Raw genomic sequence first — 18,641 nt, 5'->3', positions numbered from 1 at the left:
CGTCTGACGGCCCTTACAGCGGGTAATGGTCAGGCAGCGCGACAGATAACACACATCACTCGCGGCTCTCCGCTTCCGACAACGCGGCAATGGACATGTCTTGGGGCCTTTACTTTTAAGCTACCTGAGCACCGAATATATAGTTATGCAATTAATCAATACGTCTGTTTAAACATCCACTCGCCTTCAACAAGCGTTGCACTTTATTTCACATTTATTAGAGGGGTGCTAAAGTTGCACGCGCTTTGGCGAGGCAGTTAGCTGGTTAGCTAAGCACGTCCAGTTTGCCAAGTTGGCCGGAAATGGTTTTACCTTGGTCGAAAATGGCCTACTCGTATGTTACCTGTGCGCTTTTGCATGCCGCCCACAATTAATTCGCGTTTATGGTCACCTCTGACATGAGCTCATTTGTCTCCTGTTTCCAACTTTACAGGCAGAGTGCGATAATTTGGTAGACACGACTTTGAGCGCAGAAAGCTTTCAGGATGTTGAGCTACGCGGAACGTACAAAAAGAGCAGCGTCATTCAGAGAAACACATTAATAAGTCGCAGGTTAATGCGTAGAAATATCAATTAAAAAGATTGCAGCTCCGCACATTGAAGCTGCTAGCATTAGCTATGGGTTCTTCGAATTGATTAGCAGCGATGGAACAAAATCACCATCGCACAGCCCCGCTACGACGCAATGTATACCCTTCCCTCCATACCCTTCACTCTACATATTTCGCATCTGCCCTCGCTTTTCCTGTGATGTCGCCGAGGCGATTCATCAAGTTTTACCCAGATCATTTACTGGCTGACTTAAAATCGATCACCGCCTTTGTCGCGTCAGAAAATGGCACACCAGGATGCACCAGTAGAACTGCTCAGGCCACCAGCGGTGTTTTGGCTAAGTCAAACCGTTATCACATCCAACGGGGTCTAAAACTGGAGCAGGTTTCCAATTGAGCTAGCGAACACGACTTCTGTTTGCAGAAAACATATCAGTTCTCTTTCTGGGTCTTGACGAATAATGGGTTGCCATTCGATACGCGTTTACTTTACTGAATAATTTGCCAAACGGAATTGACTGATTAGATCACTGCACCGTCACAGCCCTGTATTTTTTTAGGACACGGGCACTTAGGTATTGTTACATTCACAGTGTTCCGATTAATGTAGGTAGAAGTCCGTGACAAAGCTGGCATAAAGCAGGACACCGGCAAGGGCGATCATCCTCTTCAAAGAAAACGTTTCTCCCACAAAGCTGACAAAAAGTTCATGTTTGTGTTATCAAAGTAGCCGTTCAGTATCAACAATAGATCCGTGCCGGATCGGTTTAACATCCACATAAAACGCACCAAGAACAGCAGCGTAAACTTGCAGAATTGTTTGTCGAGTCTGCCGAGCGGAACACATTTGCTTTCCAAAGTTTCCGTCCGGGTGCGGCAGGCGTCTCTCCTCCGAACTCGTCACGGATGTCGGTCGACTCCCGTCCATCGTCCCCGCTCTGTCTACTCCCGTCGGTGGGTTCCCGTCGCCTCCCGTCGGTGGATTTCCGTCGCCTCCCGTCGGTGGGTTTCCGTCGCCTCCCGTCGGTCCCGACCGGACTCACCGATCAGTCCGACCTCCCACGTGAGACAGCGGCGGCCAGCGCGGCAGGAAGCCGCCATCGGCGCCATGAGCCATCAGCTGCACTCGGCCCGCACAATGGCCACAAAAGGAGTTTTTCTCGGCGGCCGGCCGCCACTTCCGCTGACGGTCGCTGACCATGGACGGACGGGAAACGACGTCCACCGCGGAAACGATGTCCCACAAGGAGACGATGTCCCTGCGGGGATCTGCGGGAAATCGTCTCCCTGTGGGTGACGGTGCCCTCGTGGAGGACAGCGCCCTTAGTACGCGGTGTCTAGCAGAAGCTCCCTCGTAAGAAACCGCCGATTAAAAGGTTCCATGAAAACGATATCAAGGCGGGGAGAAGATTTGCTCTGGAAAGGCATGGTCATGTGATAAAGTACCGTAAAACGGGGCGACTTTGGACAGTTTTGAGACTTATCGATGAATATCTTGAAAACTACTGTAGATAGGAATGTGAAACATGGACTATTTCGTGGGCTGAGTCTGGCCTTATCCATCCATGGTGTCAACAAAAAATTAGGTATAGCCATTTCCCTATTTTTTAAAAAAATGTCTGGTGTTCAAAGTCACCATGCAATGGGGTGACTTTGAACAGTCTGTGTTTTTCATCATTTATCTCATTAAGTGTGCAATTCCTCGTGCCGGTTGGGGTGGCTTTGAACACCCTGATGCTTTTTAAAAAAGAGGCCAAAAACAATTTATACCTGCAAAAGTCCTTCTGGGTGTAGTAGTCAAAACAAGGCGAGATCATCAAGCAAAAAACACAACTTCTTGTAACAGCCTCTGCTGATGAATCTAACACCATATTCACAGAAATTAGCACACAGACAGTGAGTAAAAAGAAGCATCTTTCATGGCAAACACCTTACTTACTCACCTTAACACTTGCATAGGCACTGTGGAGCAACACTCACAGGATATGAAATCACTCGATTCAACTCAACTGAAGTGTAATGCATGTACTCGACTAGGTCTGTGCATGAAATACACCTGAGAACACCTGAGTACAGAGTATCCTTGGACACAGTTAACACTTGACACCCGACTTAACACCTTAATACTAACACCTAACACTAGGTACACCTGCTAGCGTCAGAACACATCAGTCATGAGTTTACCCCAGCATCAGTTTGTATGGTGAGAGCTCCTCACTCTTGAAGTGGAGCCTGTCCCTCCTGTCCATGTCAGGCTGGCTTAGCTTGCACACCAGCTGGTCGATCTCTGTTACACCCCTATCTTGTAGCGCAAAATGTATGCAGTGTATTTTGGTGGGGTTACTTTGATCAACAAGTCTTTTGAACAACAAGTCAGGCATGCATGTCACCGGGGCTACATTGAACACGTTCAAAGTCACCCCAGCGAAGTTCCAAAAATGTCATGCTTTTACAAATTCCTTCACAGCATTGGCCATGCTCAAGCAAGCTAAAAAATTATGATGGGGCAATATATGCCAACCATCGAGGATGGCAAAAATATATCATTCCGTTCCATGACCATAATGACTAGTCCATGCCATATGGAAGTTTACGGGTATATCTCAAAAAGCTAAAAACATTGATTTAGTTTTTGATTTTTTACTCCTATGTAATAAGGTACATATCTTCCAATATGTCATGTACATTTTCAAAAATGTGCATTCTTATCTGTAAAAAAACATGGCTGCATTTATAATTCACATTTTTAAGATATTTGTGATTCCCTCTAAGAAGTGAACGGCGTTCAAAGTCACCCGGAAGTTCAAAGCCACCCCAGTTTACGGTATATTGGTGGGATAACACATTCCTAGTATAATACATTACCTTGGGAACACATTGTGATTAATGACATCATCTTTCGTAACAATGATTCGAAAAGAGATCACTGCTACAAAAAAATAGTAACATGGGATGAAAAAGAATAATGATATAATTTGTTCGTGACAAAAACAAACTTACTAGAAACTGTCGTTAAAAGAGGCAGAACAACGATATTAGGGCTATGGTGAAGACATGAGCTAATAAAAGCAACGGCGGGCTAGGAAGTTTTGGCGTTGGACATTGAAACAAATATTGTAAAAAGTAGGCCCGGCATTTCGTTCCACGTCAATATGACGGATGTATGGCATGCGCAACAAAATTGGTGCCAAAGATAGACCCACGGCCAGGCCATCAAAGAGAGAAGCCGGCCGGCGGTCGGCCATCGGAGGCGCCCACGCCCTCATCAGAGCGCCGCCATCATGGTGGGGCGTCACCGCCGGCGGCGGCACGTCATCAGCGGCACGTCATCGGACGCTCCGTCAGCCGTCCGTCACGCCACCGGCGCTGACGGCGGCTGACTGGCGCTGACCGCTGACGGCTGCAAACGACCGCCGTCCGCCGACCGGACAGCAGACAGATGGCGGCGGCAGAACACGGCCAGTCTGATCCACCGACACTGGTAGCGGAGTCCGAAACACGGCCCGCGGCGGCGGCCAAACATAACACGGCGGCGAGCCCGCGCGGTATGGACGGGACGGCGCCGGCCGCCCACAACGGCCACGCGAGCACCCACTCAGATCAGATACTGAGTGGTGATGGAAGAGACCCATCTGCAGTTGATTAGATGAGCGCCGCAGGCCCGTAGGTATACTATTCTATTAACCAGGGAGGCGAGGCTGGTCGATACTCCACATCACCGTGAGAACTGCTTTTTTACACGATGTGCATGAATGTATGTACGTGTGAATGGATGTGGGTGGCTGTCGGTATAGATTGTAGGTGCGTTTCTGCGGTGTGACCTATGAGTGTGTGACTGCAGGCTGTGCGTTGTGCGCTGTGACAGTGTGTGTCCGAGTGAGTGTGTGTACGGGCGTCTCCAGGAGTCGCCGCCGGAGGTGTCGCCGCCGACACGCCGCCGCCGCCGCCGCTGTCACCCGGTCGTTAGCGGTCACAATAATGACGCGGTGACGGGGAGGGCCGCCGGGCCGGGCGGGAGCCGGTGGTTTTTGTGTCCGATTCGGCGCCGCCAGGAGTGGCCGGCGCGGCTCCTAATGGCCTGGCAGACCGCCAGCCCAGCCCGGTCGGCACTGGGCTCAGACGTATGTTCTATTCGGTCAGAGTGATACCGACTGATGCCTCCCGCCGCGTAGGTACTCCGGCCGAACGGGTCAGGACCATATTCACGGCCTCGGCCGAGCCGAACGACCTGAGACTCAGTCGAAGTTACCGATATCGATCCGATGATCACAGTCTTTAGCAGAGCTGGGTCACAATAATCATACAGCTACAACTGATATTCACTCTGCACGACGGCTCGTGTGGCGGCCCGCTCTAGCGGTCATTCGATGGGTGGTAGTTCCAAGGGTCATGGTTACTAAGCCTCAGGCCTGTCGGAGACATCGTCCGCATGTTCAGACGTTATCAGTCACCTCGGGCTAGCCTGAGACATGGCAAAGCCTTACTCCGGTAGAAATAATTCCATTTCCAACTTCGAACAACTTGAGAGATAAGAGTAGTCTCTTCAATGGCCAGTATAAGACACACGTCGAAAATACATGATAATAGTCCATACGAATTGCAAATGTATTTTGATCAGAGCATAGGTTGCTGATATTTTGTATTGCGCATTTTATTTCCTCTTGAAGCCGAGGTAATAGTTCCGACACTATCACCTCTAACCAATCTGACCCACAACCTCACCACTACCTCAGAGCGCAGTCGGTCCGAGCCGCCGGTGTCGGCTGCCGACCACACACAGCCGGCCCGATCCGGCACAGCGCCGCGGTGACCCTCACCCGACAGGTGAGGGACGCATGAAATTACCTCCCGCGCTCGTATGGACACAGCGGGGCGGCTCATAGCTCAAGATCAACAGGCGAAAACCTTCTGTCGCGGCCATAAACTAAGTCCGATGATAGCGTCACAACTATTTGGGATCCATCGACCGCTATCATCATTAACAGGTCAAGAGCGCAGCATTTTCAGACCCATGTTACGTGAATGACGTAGAATCAATCCGTGAGTCAGCTGCATCGACCGGCCGTGGCCCTAGAACATACCTGACGCCGGACGGGCGACCGCACGTCCCTGCCGGTCGTTCTCCCGTCATATTTCAATGGGCGGGGCTCGCGCGGCTAAGTTGACACCTGTTCCCGCGGCTCCAAACGGCCATTGTCCAAAGCTGCCAGCTCGCGAGCGCTGCTGTGTAGGTCAGTTAGCCCCCATTACAGTCTGCCAATGTCTGTAATGACCGGCCTGTGTCGGTGGCGCTAAGCCGGCCGGACCGGTGCGAGTCGGTCCGGGCCGGGTGGGTCGACCGGCTGGCCCCTGTAGGTGTCCATGGGCCGGCCGCAATCGATACGGCGCGGCCGGTCACCGGTGGCGGTCACAGCCGCTGTCGTGACCGGTCATCCATCAGACAGGGGCCGAAGCGCGACACGCCCGACCGGCCGGCCGGCACCGCGGCGACCACGCCCTCCGGGGCGGGACGGCTCGGCCGGGCGGGTCGTCTAGACCAGCGAACTATGTAGCACCCGCGTACGGGCGGCCGCCGGGACCGGTATTGTCCCGATACATGGGTAGGTACTGGGAAAAACCTACAGGGCTGCTCGCGAGTCGTTGGGGTAAGAAGGTCTCCAGAAGTCGCCGCGGGTGGGGTCGTCTAGGACCGGTGGTTCTAATCCAACAACATGCGCGTCACTTCACTGATACTTGCAGGGAGAGTTACATGTCCAATTGTACAATTGATCTTTAATACATTTGAGTTAATAGGCTACAAACGAGGGCAACTAACAGCATGAACGATATGATGACATCGTTCATTGCCATCTCAATTGATCCACTTTCTTTTTATAAGTCAGAAACGTGCAGTGTCCCCGCGTATAGTTATGCAAGGAGTCTAAAAAAACGCATGGCACTTGACTAGCGTGTAGATGCAATTTTAAAACGTTACGTCAATGTCAAAGGCGACAAGTTGACCGTTGTTGATCGAGTAAGATAGCCTTTAGGGTATCAGGCTACGAATGTTCAAAAGAAGTGTTTTAATATAGCACGACATTCGAAAATACGACTGAACCAGTCTACATATTTCAGATGCTCCAGCTGAGAACATTTACAATGTCAACAACTCAGCAGTCGAGCAGCGACTAGGTCGCACGCAATGCATGATTTTTTAACCTGGCATTGACGGAGAGAACATGTCAGTGACGTCACCAGTAACCGATAGCGTGTCGGGATCCCATATGATCGTCATATCTCACCCCATATTCACTCAGTGAAATGGGAGTCCCCGTTTCACGGTGGCACATGATCGACCATCACTGCGGAGCAGCACCCATCGCCAGCCCGCCACTACGGGCAGATCCCATATCACGTGTCGGAATGTCCAACTGTCTGGCGGTAGTGGCCCGTCGGGCGCGGCGCACCGCTTGACTGCACAGCCCCCAGTCTGGTGCGCGATAAAAGGTATATTTATGCGCCATAACGCCGCCGATGCCTCCCCGGAGGATGTCATCATGCTAATGATTCCAGGCATCGTGCGGCTGGCAGCAGCCGGGGACACAATCGATCTTCTCTGTTCAAGTGTCAGCCTTCCAGAAAGCGCGGCGGGGCTGGAATTTGTCGCCGGCGGCGTCCGTCATTTGTCATTGATCGGCCCACCGTCCGACTGATCACCGTCGCACAAACAGATCAAGGCACGCCACCGTCGCCGCCGTGACGCCCGCCAATCACACGACGCAAACTTTGGCCGTTAATTTTTACTGATGAACTAAAAAGACCGCGGCTGGGACCGGGTCAGGACACGCAGTCCGAGAAGTCGTGGGTGGAAGGTCTAGAGCTGGTCCCGGAGTCGATTCAAGATGCTTCTATTCAAAACTACAGCGAATGAAAAGGTTCGTCAAACTTCATCAATGAATGGGTTCATAAATTAAAAGTTACAAGAGGACTGAAGTTATCGAGCGGACTTTGATTTGGGAACCAATATAAATCCCCAGACAACCAGATCTGTCAGCTGTTACTATTTATAATCTTCAACAAAGTGTCATTTGCATCATATCATTCACAATCATCCTTACACCCCTTAGTTTAGAAAAAAATGTTCGATCCTCACACCTCCTAGCTCAAACATGTTCACCGTCCCTTAATTCCTCTCCACTTAACAGCCCACCATCGCTGCACCATAACTAGCTCCACCAGAGAGCGAGCGGCGTACGGGGGTGTAAATTCGTCACCGACCACGGCTCTATTCAGCTCAGTCCGGCTGCTGTCGAGGGACAGCGCGAGCAGACGCAGCCGACTCCCCTGTTTGTCCAGAGGGTCGGCCGGACAGGCTCAGCTGCCGGCCCTCCCCAGTGACAGCCCAGAGGGGAGACCTTCCGAAGAGTTCCGGGGCTCACAGGAGCTCACCGCTCCCTGGCCAAAGGTCAGGGAAGGGCGACCGAGCCCCAGCCGTCGGTCAGAAATACGACACTTCACTGGAAACAATTCCAATAGCCATAATGTCGCATTTTGCTAAATTGGGCCAAAGCTTTTCCACCAAAAACTTCGCGCATTTGAGACTCATTTCCACCCATTTCGATTTCGGCCGTCATGGCTATCCCAGGATAAGTTGTCATATGATACACCATTACTCCATAACCACCAATCTTGTCCAATCATTTTCCAATAAGTTTCCTCATTCCCGTCCTATTCACATATCCAGATGGGATATTGCCATTCGCCCCGCTCGACGGAGTTCGGCGGGGGAGTCTCGGCTGGGTTCTGCACTCCAGGAGACGTCGAGGAGGGAGGGAAGGAAGGAGGGAGGTGGGAGGAAAAACTAGACCGGGCTCCTTCCTGGAGGAAGGGCGGGAGGGTGGGAATCTCGGCTAGTCTCTCTGCATCAGGTGTACGCACGCAGACAGACAGCGAGGCAGAAAAACAAGCAGACAGATGGCAAAGTAATAGGACAGCTGTATCAGCCAGCCCTCAGCCTCAGACGCGCGGAGGAGACGCCAGACAGCTCTGTCCAGCTCCGTCCGTCCCGCCCCGCTTCAGCGCGGAGCCGTCCCCTGGGTGACTCGGAGGGGACAGCGGACAGCGCGCGGCGGTCTGCCGAGGAGCAACTGTCCCCAGTGCGGGACGGAGCTCGCAGGAGGATACGGACCGACAGCGGCGCCGTATCGATTCCATAACTGGATTAGCAGCCGGCCGGGCGCCGCGCCGCTGTGTGTGTGTGTCTGTGTGTGTACGCGCGCTCCACAGGCGCCGGTGGCGGCTGACGGTGGATAATGGTCCGACTGGACTACACCCGGAGTCCGCGGCGGCCACCTGTCCACCGCCCGGCCACCGCCGGCGGGGAGACACGCACACCACACACGCGAAACGGGAGAGCAGCCGCTCGTAAACGGGAGTACCAAGCACACTTTAAAAGGACCACTGAATGAGACGGTCACAAAATTGATGAGCTGTGAAATACACTGAGTGGTCCAAAATACAATGGACCCAGAATATCCCGATCTCCGGAGCCCTAAGTACTAAAGACAGCATTAGGCTTCATTAGGACACTATGCTCGAATCATTGGGAAATCGTAAAAGCGTTGAAAGCGCCTGAGAGCGTTTCCGAACTGAAAACTTCGGCAGAGAAAGCATACAAAGGGATAAGATATCACCAGATGCATTACTGCATATCCAATATGCATGTATGAGACAATGCGATGGATGAGATAAAGCGTAAGAAATGGAAATTGGATAAGATAATCCATAATATGCTAAATGGATCAAGAATATCTATAGCATAATATTCATATGACAAAAGCTAACTACCACAAATTACGCCAGCATGGAAATATCTCACAGCTTATGACCGCCTCAAACCTACACGCTCAACACACGGCTGAATAATTGCATTATTTCCTCTAGATGGCAGAACTAGAAGCAGCCAGCGCCTGAGCCCTGAAAGCACGCTGTGCCGCCTGGCTTACTACGGTTATATCCCTGCCGTTAGATGTCAGCAGTTGTCAGCGCCTGGAAGCATGCTGTGCCGCCCAGCCGTCTGGTTATATTTCAGCCGCTAGATGTCAGCAGTGGTCAGCGCCTGAAAACATGCTGTGCCGCCTGGCCTCCTACGGTTATATTGCTGCCGCTAGATGTCGCTAGGGACCAGCGCCTGATGGTAGGCTGAGCCGCAGCACACCAGACCTAAAACCGCAGCAATATGGTGTCCGCGCTGGCGGCGGGAGCGGAAGGATAGTCGATCCGGTCGTAAAATCAAGTTAGCAGCCATCGGCCGTCACAGACCGCCGTTCGACGAGTGATCAGTTCCAGACAGGGCCGGCCGCCGTAGGCACACGCTGAGATTGCTTCGAAGCGTAACCAGACTCAGCGGGCTGAACTTGAAACGGGAAGAAAGTCGCTTCTAAACCCGCCGGTTCCATCACCCAGCAAAGGTCAGCATGGGTCCATCTTCAAACAGCCGTCAGCATTATTGGCTATTGTCACGCTTCGTCCCATTTGACACGGGGTTCTGAAGCTCGGCGGATTTCCGTTGACCTGTCATCTCGATCCTGTCGGCGTCAGTTAATTAGCGATCGGACGGGCAGGACCGGGAGCCGGCGTATCGCGGGGACCGGACGGTGGGCGGAGCACACACGTGCCGCGGGGGTGTCGGCACTGATGGAGCGGGGTCGGGCCGCAGCGTCCCGGCCCATCCCTTCCCCGTGTCATGTTTTGCAGGCTGCGGCGCTGTCGCCAGCAGCCAGCTCCGTTTTCATTTGTCGGTGTGGGACGTCAGGCCGGACCCGCCGGCGTCCCCAACGGCCCCAGTGGCTCTGGCCGCCGGCATATTGCCGTAACGGGCCATTGTCTGCGATGTTACAGCGCGCCTTATTGCTGGCCAGTTGGCAGCGGGTCACTCGCGCTCAATGAGAGGGAGGACGAGCCAGCTGCCGAGCGGCTGACCACGCCAGCTGCCGAGCGGCTGACCACGCCAGCTGCAGCGGGGAAGTCCTCCGCCTCCACCACCGGCGCCTCTGATCATACTAGACACACCTCTGCCGCATTCCTGAGTTACTCTAATACGAAAAACGACCAAATAACCACATATTACTCCCCGGGAAATGTGCTATCGTTAGATAGACTGAACACAACCAATACGCTTCATTTCAAATATGGAACGAATGACAAATTTTCCACATTTCAGATGGTTATTAGTTCGAGAGGCATTAGATATGGTCGTATCTCAGGCCCATATGACACGTAGCGAGGCAGCTCTGCGAGTTATTAGGAGTTATTGGTTACGGCGATACCAGCGCTGCCAATATGCCGAGAGCGCCGCGGAAGATGCCGGTGGCGGCGCATTAGGAACCCGGCGCACGGCCGGCCCACCGGCCGAAGCCCGCCCAGGTGAGCTCACAATATCAGCAAATCATTCCCATTCGTCACCGACAATGACGAAGGATGAGACAGAAGGTTCTGCATCAAGATAAAGGAGCAATCAGGTGCAGTAACTCCACTGAGGGCACGCCCATAGGTTTTCTCAAACAGCACTGTCTAGCAGGCGCATTCTGCCAGACTTTCTTCTTGCTAGGTGGCTCCTCGATGACGAACAGACCGGCGATAATTGCACAGACACCCGTTGGTACCCAGCTGGGTCAAGCTCCGCCGTGGGCGAGGGCAGCGTGGCTCTGCGTGTTTCTGCGTGGCTGTGCGTGGCTGTGCGTGGCTGTGCGTGGCTCTGCGTGGGTCTGCGTGGCTGTGCGTGGTCCTGCGTGGCCCCGCCGGCCGGCCGGTGACTCTATTTCCGGCCGGTGCCGACGGAGGGGACTCTGGACCGCTCGTCAGCCCCCACCGCCATCCTCCCTGATGGATGGTGTCGATGACGCCGCCGGTGGTTCGTTAGGCGGCCGCCGCTCCTCTCCCAAACGGCGCCGGTCGACGGCACACTCCGTCACCGAGTTAACGGCTACCAGCCCCGGCCGGGATGGAAACAGTATGCTCCACAGGACAGGCATGACACAGTGGCCTCATACCTCACCACAGCAATTAAACGAAATAAAACATTATCCATCCTTGACTAGCGCGACAGACGGGGTCACCTCAATGGCTTTCATATAAAGCTGCTTTCCAGAACACAATGAAGGTTTCCCTTCACTGCCGAGCGAATAAAATTGATGCATGAGGTCTCCTGGTGGGGGGGGGGGGGGGGAGCGTCGCGCCATCCAGCCAATAACCTTAAACCACCGACCGAGAGCCGCCGCTCCGGTGAGGCGCATTCTTCCGGTCGATCCCGGGAGCCAATTTCACGCCGTCGGTACCGGCGGCGGCGGCCCTGAATCACAGTCCCACCGCTGACGAATGTGACGGTTTGTGACGGTCTCCGGCCGGATGGTCTTAATCAGCCAGACGTATGTGACGGCTTCTGACAGGTTCCAGGTGGAGGTGCTGAATCAGGGGTGGATATGTGATGTTTGTGATGGTTCATGACCGTCATGAATCAATGCTGTATCAGACACGTCTGGATGACTTGAGCGAGGATCCTAAGGCACCGCCAATTAGCGGTGTGGATGACATATCTGTTACATGCAGTGACATGTCTGCGAAATAAGTCTGACGGATCTGTGACGAGCCTGACGCATGTGTCTGTTTTTGACAGACCGGTGACGCGTCTGACCCATACGTCCGTGTCTGACCGACCAGTGGCGGGGTGTGTCGGAGGGTCCGTCTCGTATGTGACCGCAGCTCCGACAGCCCCGCAGCCCGTCGAACCCAGTGGCGCGTCGCCGACCGCAGCAGCTGCCGCCGCTCTCACAGCACTGAACGGAGCGGCAGTCGACCGACACACAGCGCGCCTGAATGCCGAATACAATACCTATACAGCCAACCAGTCCTATCAGTTAAATGGAATGGCTCCGGCGAATCCGACGCCATTCCGATAAGCATGGAGATAAAATGGAGTGGAGATTGGCGCTCTATAAACCAGACTTCCATTGATGAATCCACAATAATCACCACGCAGGATTGGAGTATTCAACAAGCCGGCGTTGGCTTGTCATCGGCAGATTGAGCGACAGATCAATGCTTTGCAATCGTGGAAAGCATGCACAGCTATTGAAAATATATAAACAAAGTTAACACCTTGCGCTATTTCAATCAATAACAAAATATGAACACCAAACCAGAGAAGCACAGAGCTGAAAGACTGCTTATCCCAGTTACTGACAAAAAGAGCCAGGCCTTTTTACTCACCCATTTTTAGAATGGGCGAAAGCGCGGAGAGCGATAATAAAACCCGGAAATAGCCCCACATTAAGATCACAGGCTTCAGAGTTCAAGTTCAAACCGAAAAGGCGTCACTTTTTCTTGAACTTTGATAAGAATAAGCACGCCGGGGGAGCACTATGAATATTAAATAACCAGCCACATCGATCTAGACCTGCTTTTTGTTCCGGCGGCCACTTCTAGCGCCGGCCTCCCTGATATATTTGAACTTTTGCAGCTAAGGCGATGAAAGTCGATCTCTGAAAGGCGCAGAGAGCGGCTAATGCAAGCAGCCCGAATGATGGCTGCCGGCTCGAGTATTTTTCTAGTCCAGGTTCGAGACGCTGAATAAGACGGCGCCGCTCCGCTCGGTCGCTGGCGCCCTGAGGAATGCACGCCGCTCAACTTTTGTGTAACTTACTTTGCGACGCCAACGTGTCAATCTGCCCCCGGTAACGTAGTTTATGTATTTCCAGGTGCGGCGCGTGCGATGTCGTCTTATTGTACTGCCGGCCGGCTGTCGGCCGCGGAACTACGGACGTCCGTCCCCTGCGGCGTCCCCTAACGGCCACACAGGGAGCCGCGACACGACCGTCCCCGTCGACCGCCGTCTGTCGCGCCAAGATAGCCGCGCCACACTTTAATTTGTCGGCTCCAAATTGGATCCGGTGCGTGAGTGATAAGAAAATCCAACGGTGCACTTTTTGTTTTGTTTGTATTCCTTTTACATTTATAAGCGTGGTGGTCCCTGCGGAGCCCAGCAAGACGGGACTAGCAGCCACACAGAATATAAAACAAACATCATCTTGCAGCCGACATCAGGCATAACTACGCAATCATCGTCACGTTGGCCGCACAATTGCACACAATCAGTGACGGTGCCGACGAGCGGGGACTAGCGGGGGGCGATCGGCGGCCGCGCGGGGAGCGCTCTCATGGGATAACGAACACACCCTGCGCAAATCCGGACCGGGCTCCCCGGCTCCCCGGCAGGCAATCAACAACTTTTGTTCGACCAAACCCAATTTCACCCCCGGCTAACTTTTTCAAAGTAATCAAGCCGTGTCTTGTGATTTACGGAGTGTGCGAATCTGCATTGGTCTGCCCTCCGCGGCCGTTTGACTGGGATGAGGTAAGGTGATAGATCAGTCAGTGAGTGGGGAGGGGACCGGGGAGGGGTATCGGAGCCAGCGCCGGTGGCCGCGGCTCGTTAGGGGAGAACACTGTCCCTATTGTCGGCACTGCTGGAATATATTAGCGCCTCAGAGGGTGGCGAGGGCCGCCACGGGCCACCAATCACGGTAGACCGCTAATGCAGCGGTCAAATGGAGCCGGAAGCTATCAACCACCCACACTCTGTCCAGAACTGCACACACCTACACAAGTGTAATGCGGGTTGTGAATATAGCCGGCTCGTCTTGGGTACAACAATTACATCCGGTACAACAATTACACTTACAGGAGTCTTACGGAGGCAAATACTTACACCCAGCTCAGTACTACACTGCGGTTACTGGTTAAATTACATTAAAATACCCTTTCCCACATGTGACACGAACTATGTAAGGCCTATGTTTCTCTCCCATGCAGTTCAGAACTATGCCGCAGTTAGATGGAGTCGACACGCATCCCCCTCCACCCACGCCACAAGCGCGGCCCAATTTGGTGCCGTTTGGCGCACCTGTGACCTGTCCCAATAACAGGGGCGCGATCGGTGGATATTGGGTTTTTACCGCCATGAAAAGACCTGCAGCGAGGCCGTCCCAGCGCGCCGGCAACGCCAATCAGCCATCACAATTCCGCTAATGTGAAAACGCTGATGAGCTTAATAACTGTTAATGCAAGATGTAATGATAAGACCCTATCACGAGCTGGCAAACTTGGCACAAACGGTAGCACTCGGTGCATTAATGTATGCTAATTAACCCAGCTGTCACCAAAGTTCAAGTAATTGCAACTTGCGCTGGCTGTTGTCTTTGGTCTCTACGTGGCAACAGGGGCGTAGATTACCGCATTTTATGCCCGCTTCGTGGGCTCCACTTCAGCATGATTTACGAGCTGTAAACGTTGATGTAAAGTAGGTCCCGTGTGGGCGCCGGGCGTTCGACACCGGCTCGTTCTGTGCCAGGTCACCGGGACGGAAGCTCCGGCCGAAAACAGGGCAGAGCTGGCGGTAAGTTACGGCCGGCACGGCGGCCGCGCGGCGCACCCGTGGGCCGCACACCGACCATTACACGCCGGACTCGGCAACTGTCAACAATCTGCGGAGGCGCGCCCTGGAACCGATGGAAACCAGTGGCGGTGCAGTCGGGAACCAGCAGTAACCAATATCGACCGCCGCGCCGCCGTAAACTAGCTGTAACGCCCCGGGACCTATTGGTAAACAATGGCGACCGCTACCAAAAACCGGCAGTATCGACTCCAGAAAACATACGGGCCCTGCAACGGTCGTTGCAAGAAATCGAAGACAATTCTACAGGAAACCACCGTATACCAGCTACAACCAGGACACACCGACAACCTACCGCACAACGAATGCACACCACCCCACTGTGATCTATCAATAACCCGAGACAAATATATCAACACGCAACAGCGGCATCATACGGTGACAGCGACCTTGACCGTCCTCATACCGCGCTGGGTGTCAGGTAGTGACACGACGACCCGACCCCGGGGCGACTGACTGGGAATCCCGCCTGTGGCACGCAACAGCGGCCGTCGACAGGGCGACACGGCCACGGGAACCGCGGTACACCGATACTGTGGCACGATATACGGCTGTCGCTGGTAGTGACACGGCCCGGTGAATGGGGCGTCGGACGCCCCTGCACTGCACGGGCTGCCGTCGCCATTGACGGGACGGAGAGCGGCCGACGAGGCGCCCTGATGTAAAGGTCACGCCCCGAGCGGAGGAGACCATTCAGTCCCGTCATCAGTGGAAGAGTTTCGGTCTGTAGCTACCCGGTTCGGGTCTTTATATTAAGTATTTCAGATTCCTTATGACGTTTTTAAATTGAGTTTTCCACATTTCCGAGGCTCGTGTAAAACTGCTTAAAAAGGCATTGCTTAATCTTTTCAGAAGACCTTACGAAAAGAAAACCATTAATTATTAATATCAATTAGCATCATTATAAGAGCTAGACAAAGAAAGTGGAATATTTGTATTTTAGAGAACCAAAAGCTACTTGGAGCGTATTCCCGCAGAGGACGGAATGGAACCAGCCGGTCGACAGTAGAAAAACGTTGACGTATGGGCGCGCTGCCCCGAGACCATATCTGTCCGGCTCGCCATGTCGGCTGTTTGTGGCCGTTCGGAGACAGCGACAAAAACGGTGAAATCCCAACACAACCCTGGGACAAGGATCCGCCTGGCCACACCGAAATGATTAAATAATGGCTCACCGCGCCGGCCGGCCTGTTTCCGGCGTGCAACACTTCCTGGAGTAGGCCGTCGTTACTAACCCACGCCGACATTACACGCGAGGCGGAGGCACGTCCATTCCACGCGGGCGCGCCACATTTTCCCGCCACAATGCGGCGCCGAAATGTGCGTGCGGCGCGCGGCGGCGTGACATTGAACTGATGGTGACAATCTGGCGCGATCTATCTGCGCGGCGCGTGCCGCATTGTTGGCCGACTGTTTGTCGCTGGCTGACGGAGCACCACGCCGTCAGCGCTAATGCCGCGCCGCCGCCGGCGCGCCTGTTTGCGTGTCGTTACATTTTCACCGGGAGCACAGTGAAAAATGGGCGCCGCGGCGGCGGCCGTGTTTTCGGCACTGCGCCCGCCGACTGTTTGTCTCGGCGAGTAGCTGCCGTCTCGGCGGCCTCCCAGAGGCGCGCCGGCTCGTCCGCCGCGGCGCTCATTCGTGGCGTTATATACTCGTCAATCTTTGTCGTTTTAATTAAAGGGCCGTGCGACATTAAGTACAGCGCTGGTCGGCGGCCGGCAGTCGCCCCGCCGCCGCCGCTCGGCCGCTAAACTGGCCGGACGCCCGGGGCGATTTGCAGGTCGGCCGGTGCTGTCGGACTGCAGGCGCACATACAGGCCATCGACAGCGCCGCGTCCGCTCAACAGCGCCGGGCATCGATGATGAATCGAGCCGACGCTGCCCCGTGTGATAGCCGAGACTGCCGCCTTTCTCGCTGTAAACAGTTACCAGAAAATATATTGCTCGTAACGCTTACTTCAACTTGTTGGAAAATAACAGCTGCAACAAATCATCTTTTTGCGCTGTTGTGATTAACTACGGCATTTCATGATAATAAAGTTGTTTGCCACTTTTCTGATAAACATTTTGCTTGCAGCAGACATCTGAGAACGTCTTTAGGGCATAAGCTCTTATAATTGCTCGGATCACAGACATCGTAAAAGAGCCTTTATAGAGGCCTTTAATGAAAGCCCAACATTTGGTAAAAAGGTCGGCGTCCTTACAAAGACCAGCTGGAACGAATAGGGCACCCGCTGTCCGATATGTGCGGCGGAGGAAACGGAATGGAGGAATAAAATGGCATCAAAATCGGAAAACCGTTTTAACGGGATAAACGGCGCAATAAGGGAACGGAGCTTGAGAGGAAAATAAAAATATAAAAGACATTTTCCTGCTAAGTAAAAGGCAAGTTACGCAATCGTATCAACAGATAACCTCATTGACAACCGCAACGGTCATCACAAAGCTCAAACAAGCGTCGAAAACTAAAGATGTTTATCCGGCGGAGGTGACCGCTATATTCGTCCGCCTTACAGAGTACACAGCCAACACCTCTGCTGAACCTCGACAGACCCTGCAGCCGACCGCGCCAGCCATCCATCTAGTTAGACCGTCTACCTCCACCGTCCACACTTCTCGCGCCCCGGGCAGCCACCCGCCGGGACCTCGTCCGCGCTCGATTTCGCTCCCAATGCGCCCGACCGAAGCGTAGTTGCCGAAAACCCGCACGCAATCGCAGCCAATTTCGAATGCGTGTCGCGAATAACAACGAAACAGAGTGCATTCAAATCCGCTGAAAGCGCCTCGTACAGCTCTTCCCGAGTCCCTCCATAGATGGCACGGTCTGGGATTTGTTTTCGCTCCGGGCATTACAAGTAAATTCAATTCAGATGAGTTTCACCTTAGTTTATCCAGCATCAGTTTCACTGTATCATTAGAGCAATTGTTATTGCTTTTCTGCGACAAATTGGGCGAGGGCGGGACCCAAGACGAATGACGTCGGGGGGTAGAGGCGGGAGAGCGGAAACGGCGGCTGGGGCTGGGGCCAGGGGGCAGGGGGAGAGTTTCATCTGACTCACCTTTTGCAGAATGTGGTCCGGGTTGATTCCGAGTTCTGCAACAGAGAAACAGTCCCGTCACACGGCGTTAACTACAGAGGCGACTGGCATCGCCGGCTGCCAGCTCCAGCTCCCATTCTAATCACATCCGCCACGGCAGATGAGCTCCTCAGATCTCCAAACCAACGAAAATCCCGCCACCAATATGACCAGTAAAACGCCTTTTGGGCGAAGAACGAGCGAGCGAGATAGTGAGCCCTGCACGTGCGTAAGGGCGCGAAAGGATACTTCCAACGGGGCATGTGCAAAGCACCCTTCTAATCGGTCGCTAGCGGTGTGCCAAATTTGAACGCAATCGGCCCAGCCGTTCCTGAGATCTGGAAGCGGCATTCTGCACGTGCGCACGTGCAAACGGGGTCCAACCTGACTTTTGCATGGCACCCTACTAACCGGTCCCCAACCGTGTCCCAAATTTGAGCGCAATCGGCCCAGCCATTCTCGAGATCTGGAAGCGCCCCCTGCACGTGCGCACGTGCAGTAGCACCCTAACCGCAACAGATG

At 53.7% G+C, this 18,641-nt stretch overlaps 1 protein-coding gene across 3 annotated transcripts in view; it reads right to left on the bottom strand.

Annotated features, from left to right (window-relative positions):
• The window catches only part of LOC122378583 (protein YIPF5-like), a 118,978-nt gene that overhangs the window by 93,851 nt on the left and 6,486 nt on the right, over window positions 1-18,641 (bottom strand). For all 3 annotated transcript variants that reach the window (XM_043359817.1, XM_043359818.1, XM_043359819.1), the window contains exon 4: window positions 18,102-18,136. In XM_043359817.1, coding sequence (XP_043215752.1) covers window positions 18,102-18,136 — 35 coding nt within the window. The remainder of the gene's footprint in view (window positions 1-18,101; window positions 18,137-18,641) is intronic.

Source organism: Amphibalanus amphitrite, unplaced genomic scaffold (assembly GCF_019059575.1).
Source record: "Amphibalanus amphitrite isolate SeventyFive unplaced genomic scaffold, NRLGWU_Aamphi_draft 000062F_arrow, whole genome shotgun sequence".
Taxonomy (NCBI): domain Eukaryota; kingdom Metazoa; phylum Arthropoda; class Thecostraca; order Balanomorpha; family Balanidae; genus Amphibalanus; species Amphibalanus amphitrite.
The sequence above is the reverse complement of the archived record's forward strand: the minus strand, read 5'-3'. Positions and strand labels throughout refer to the sequence as shown.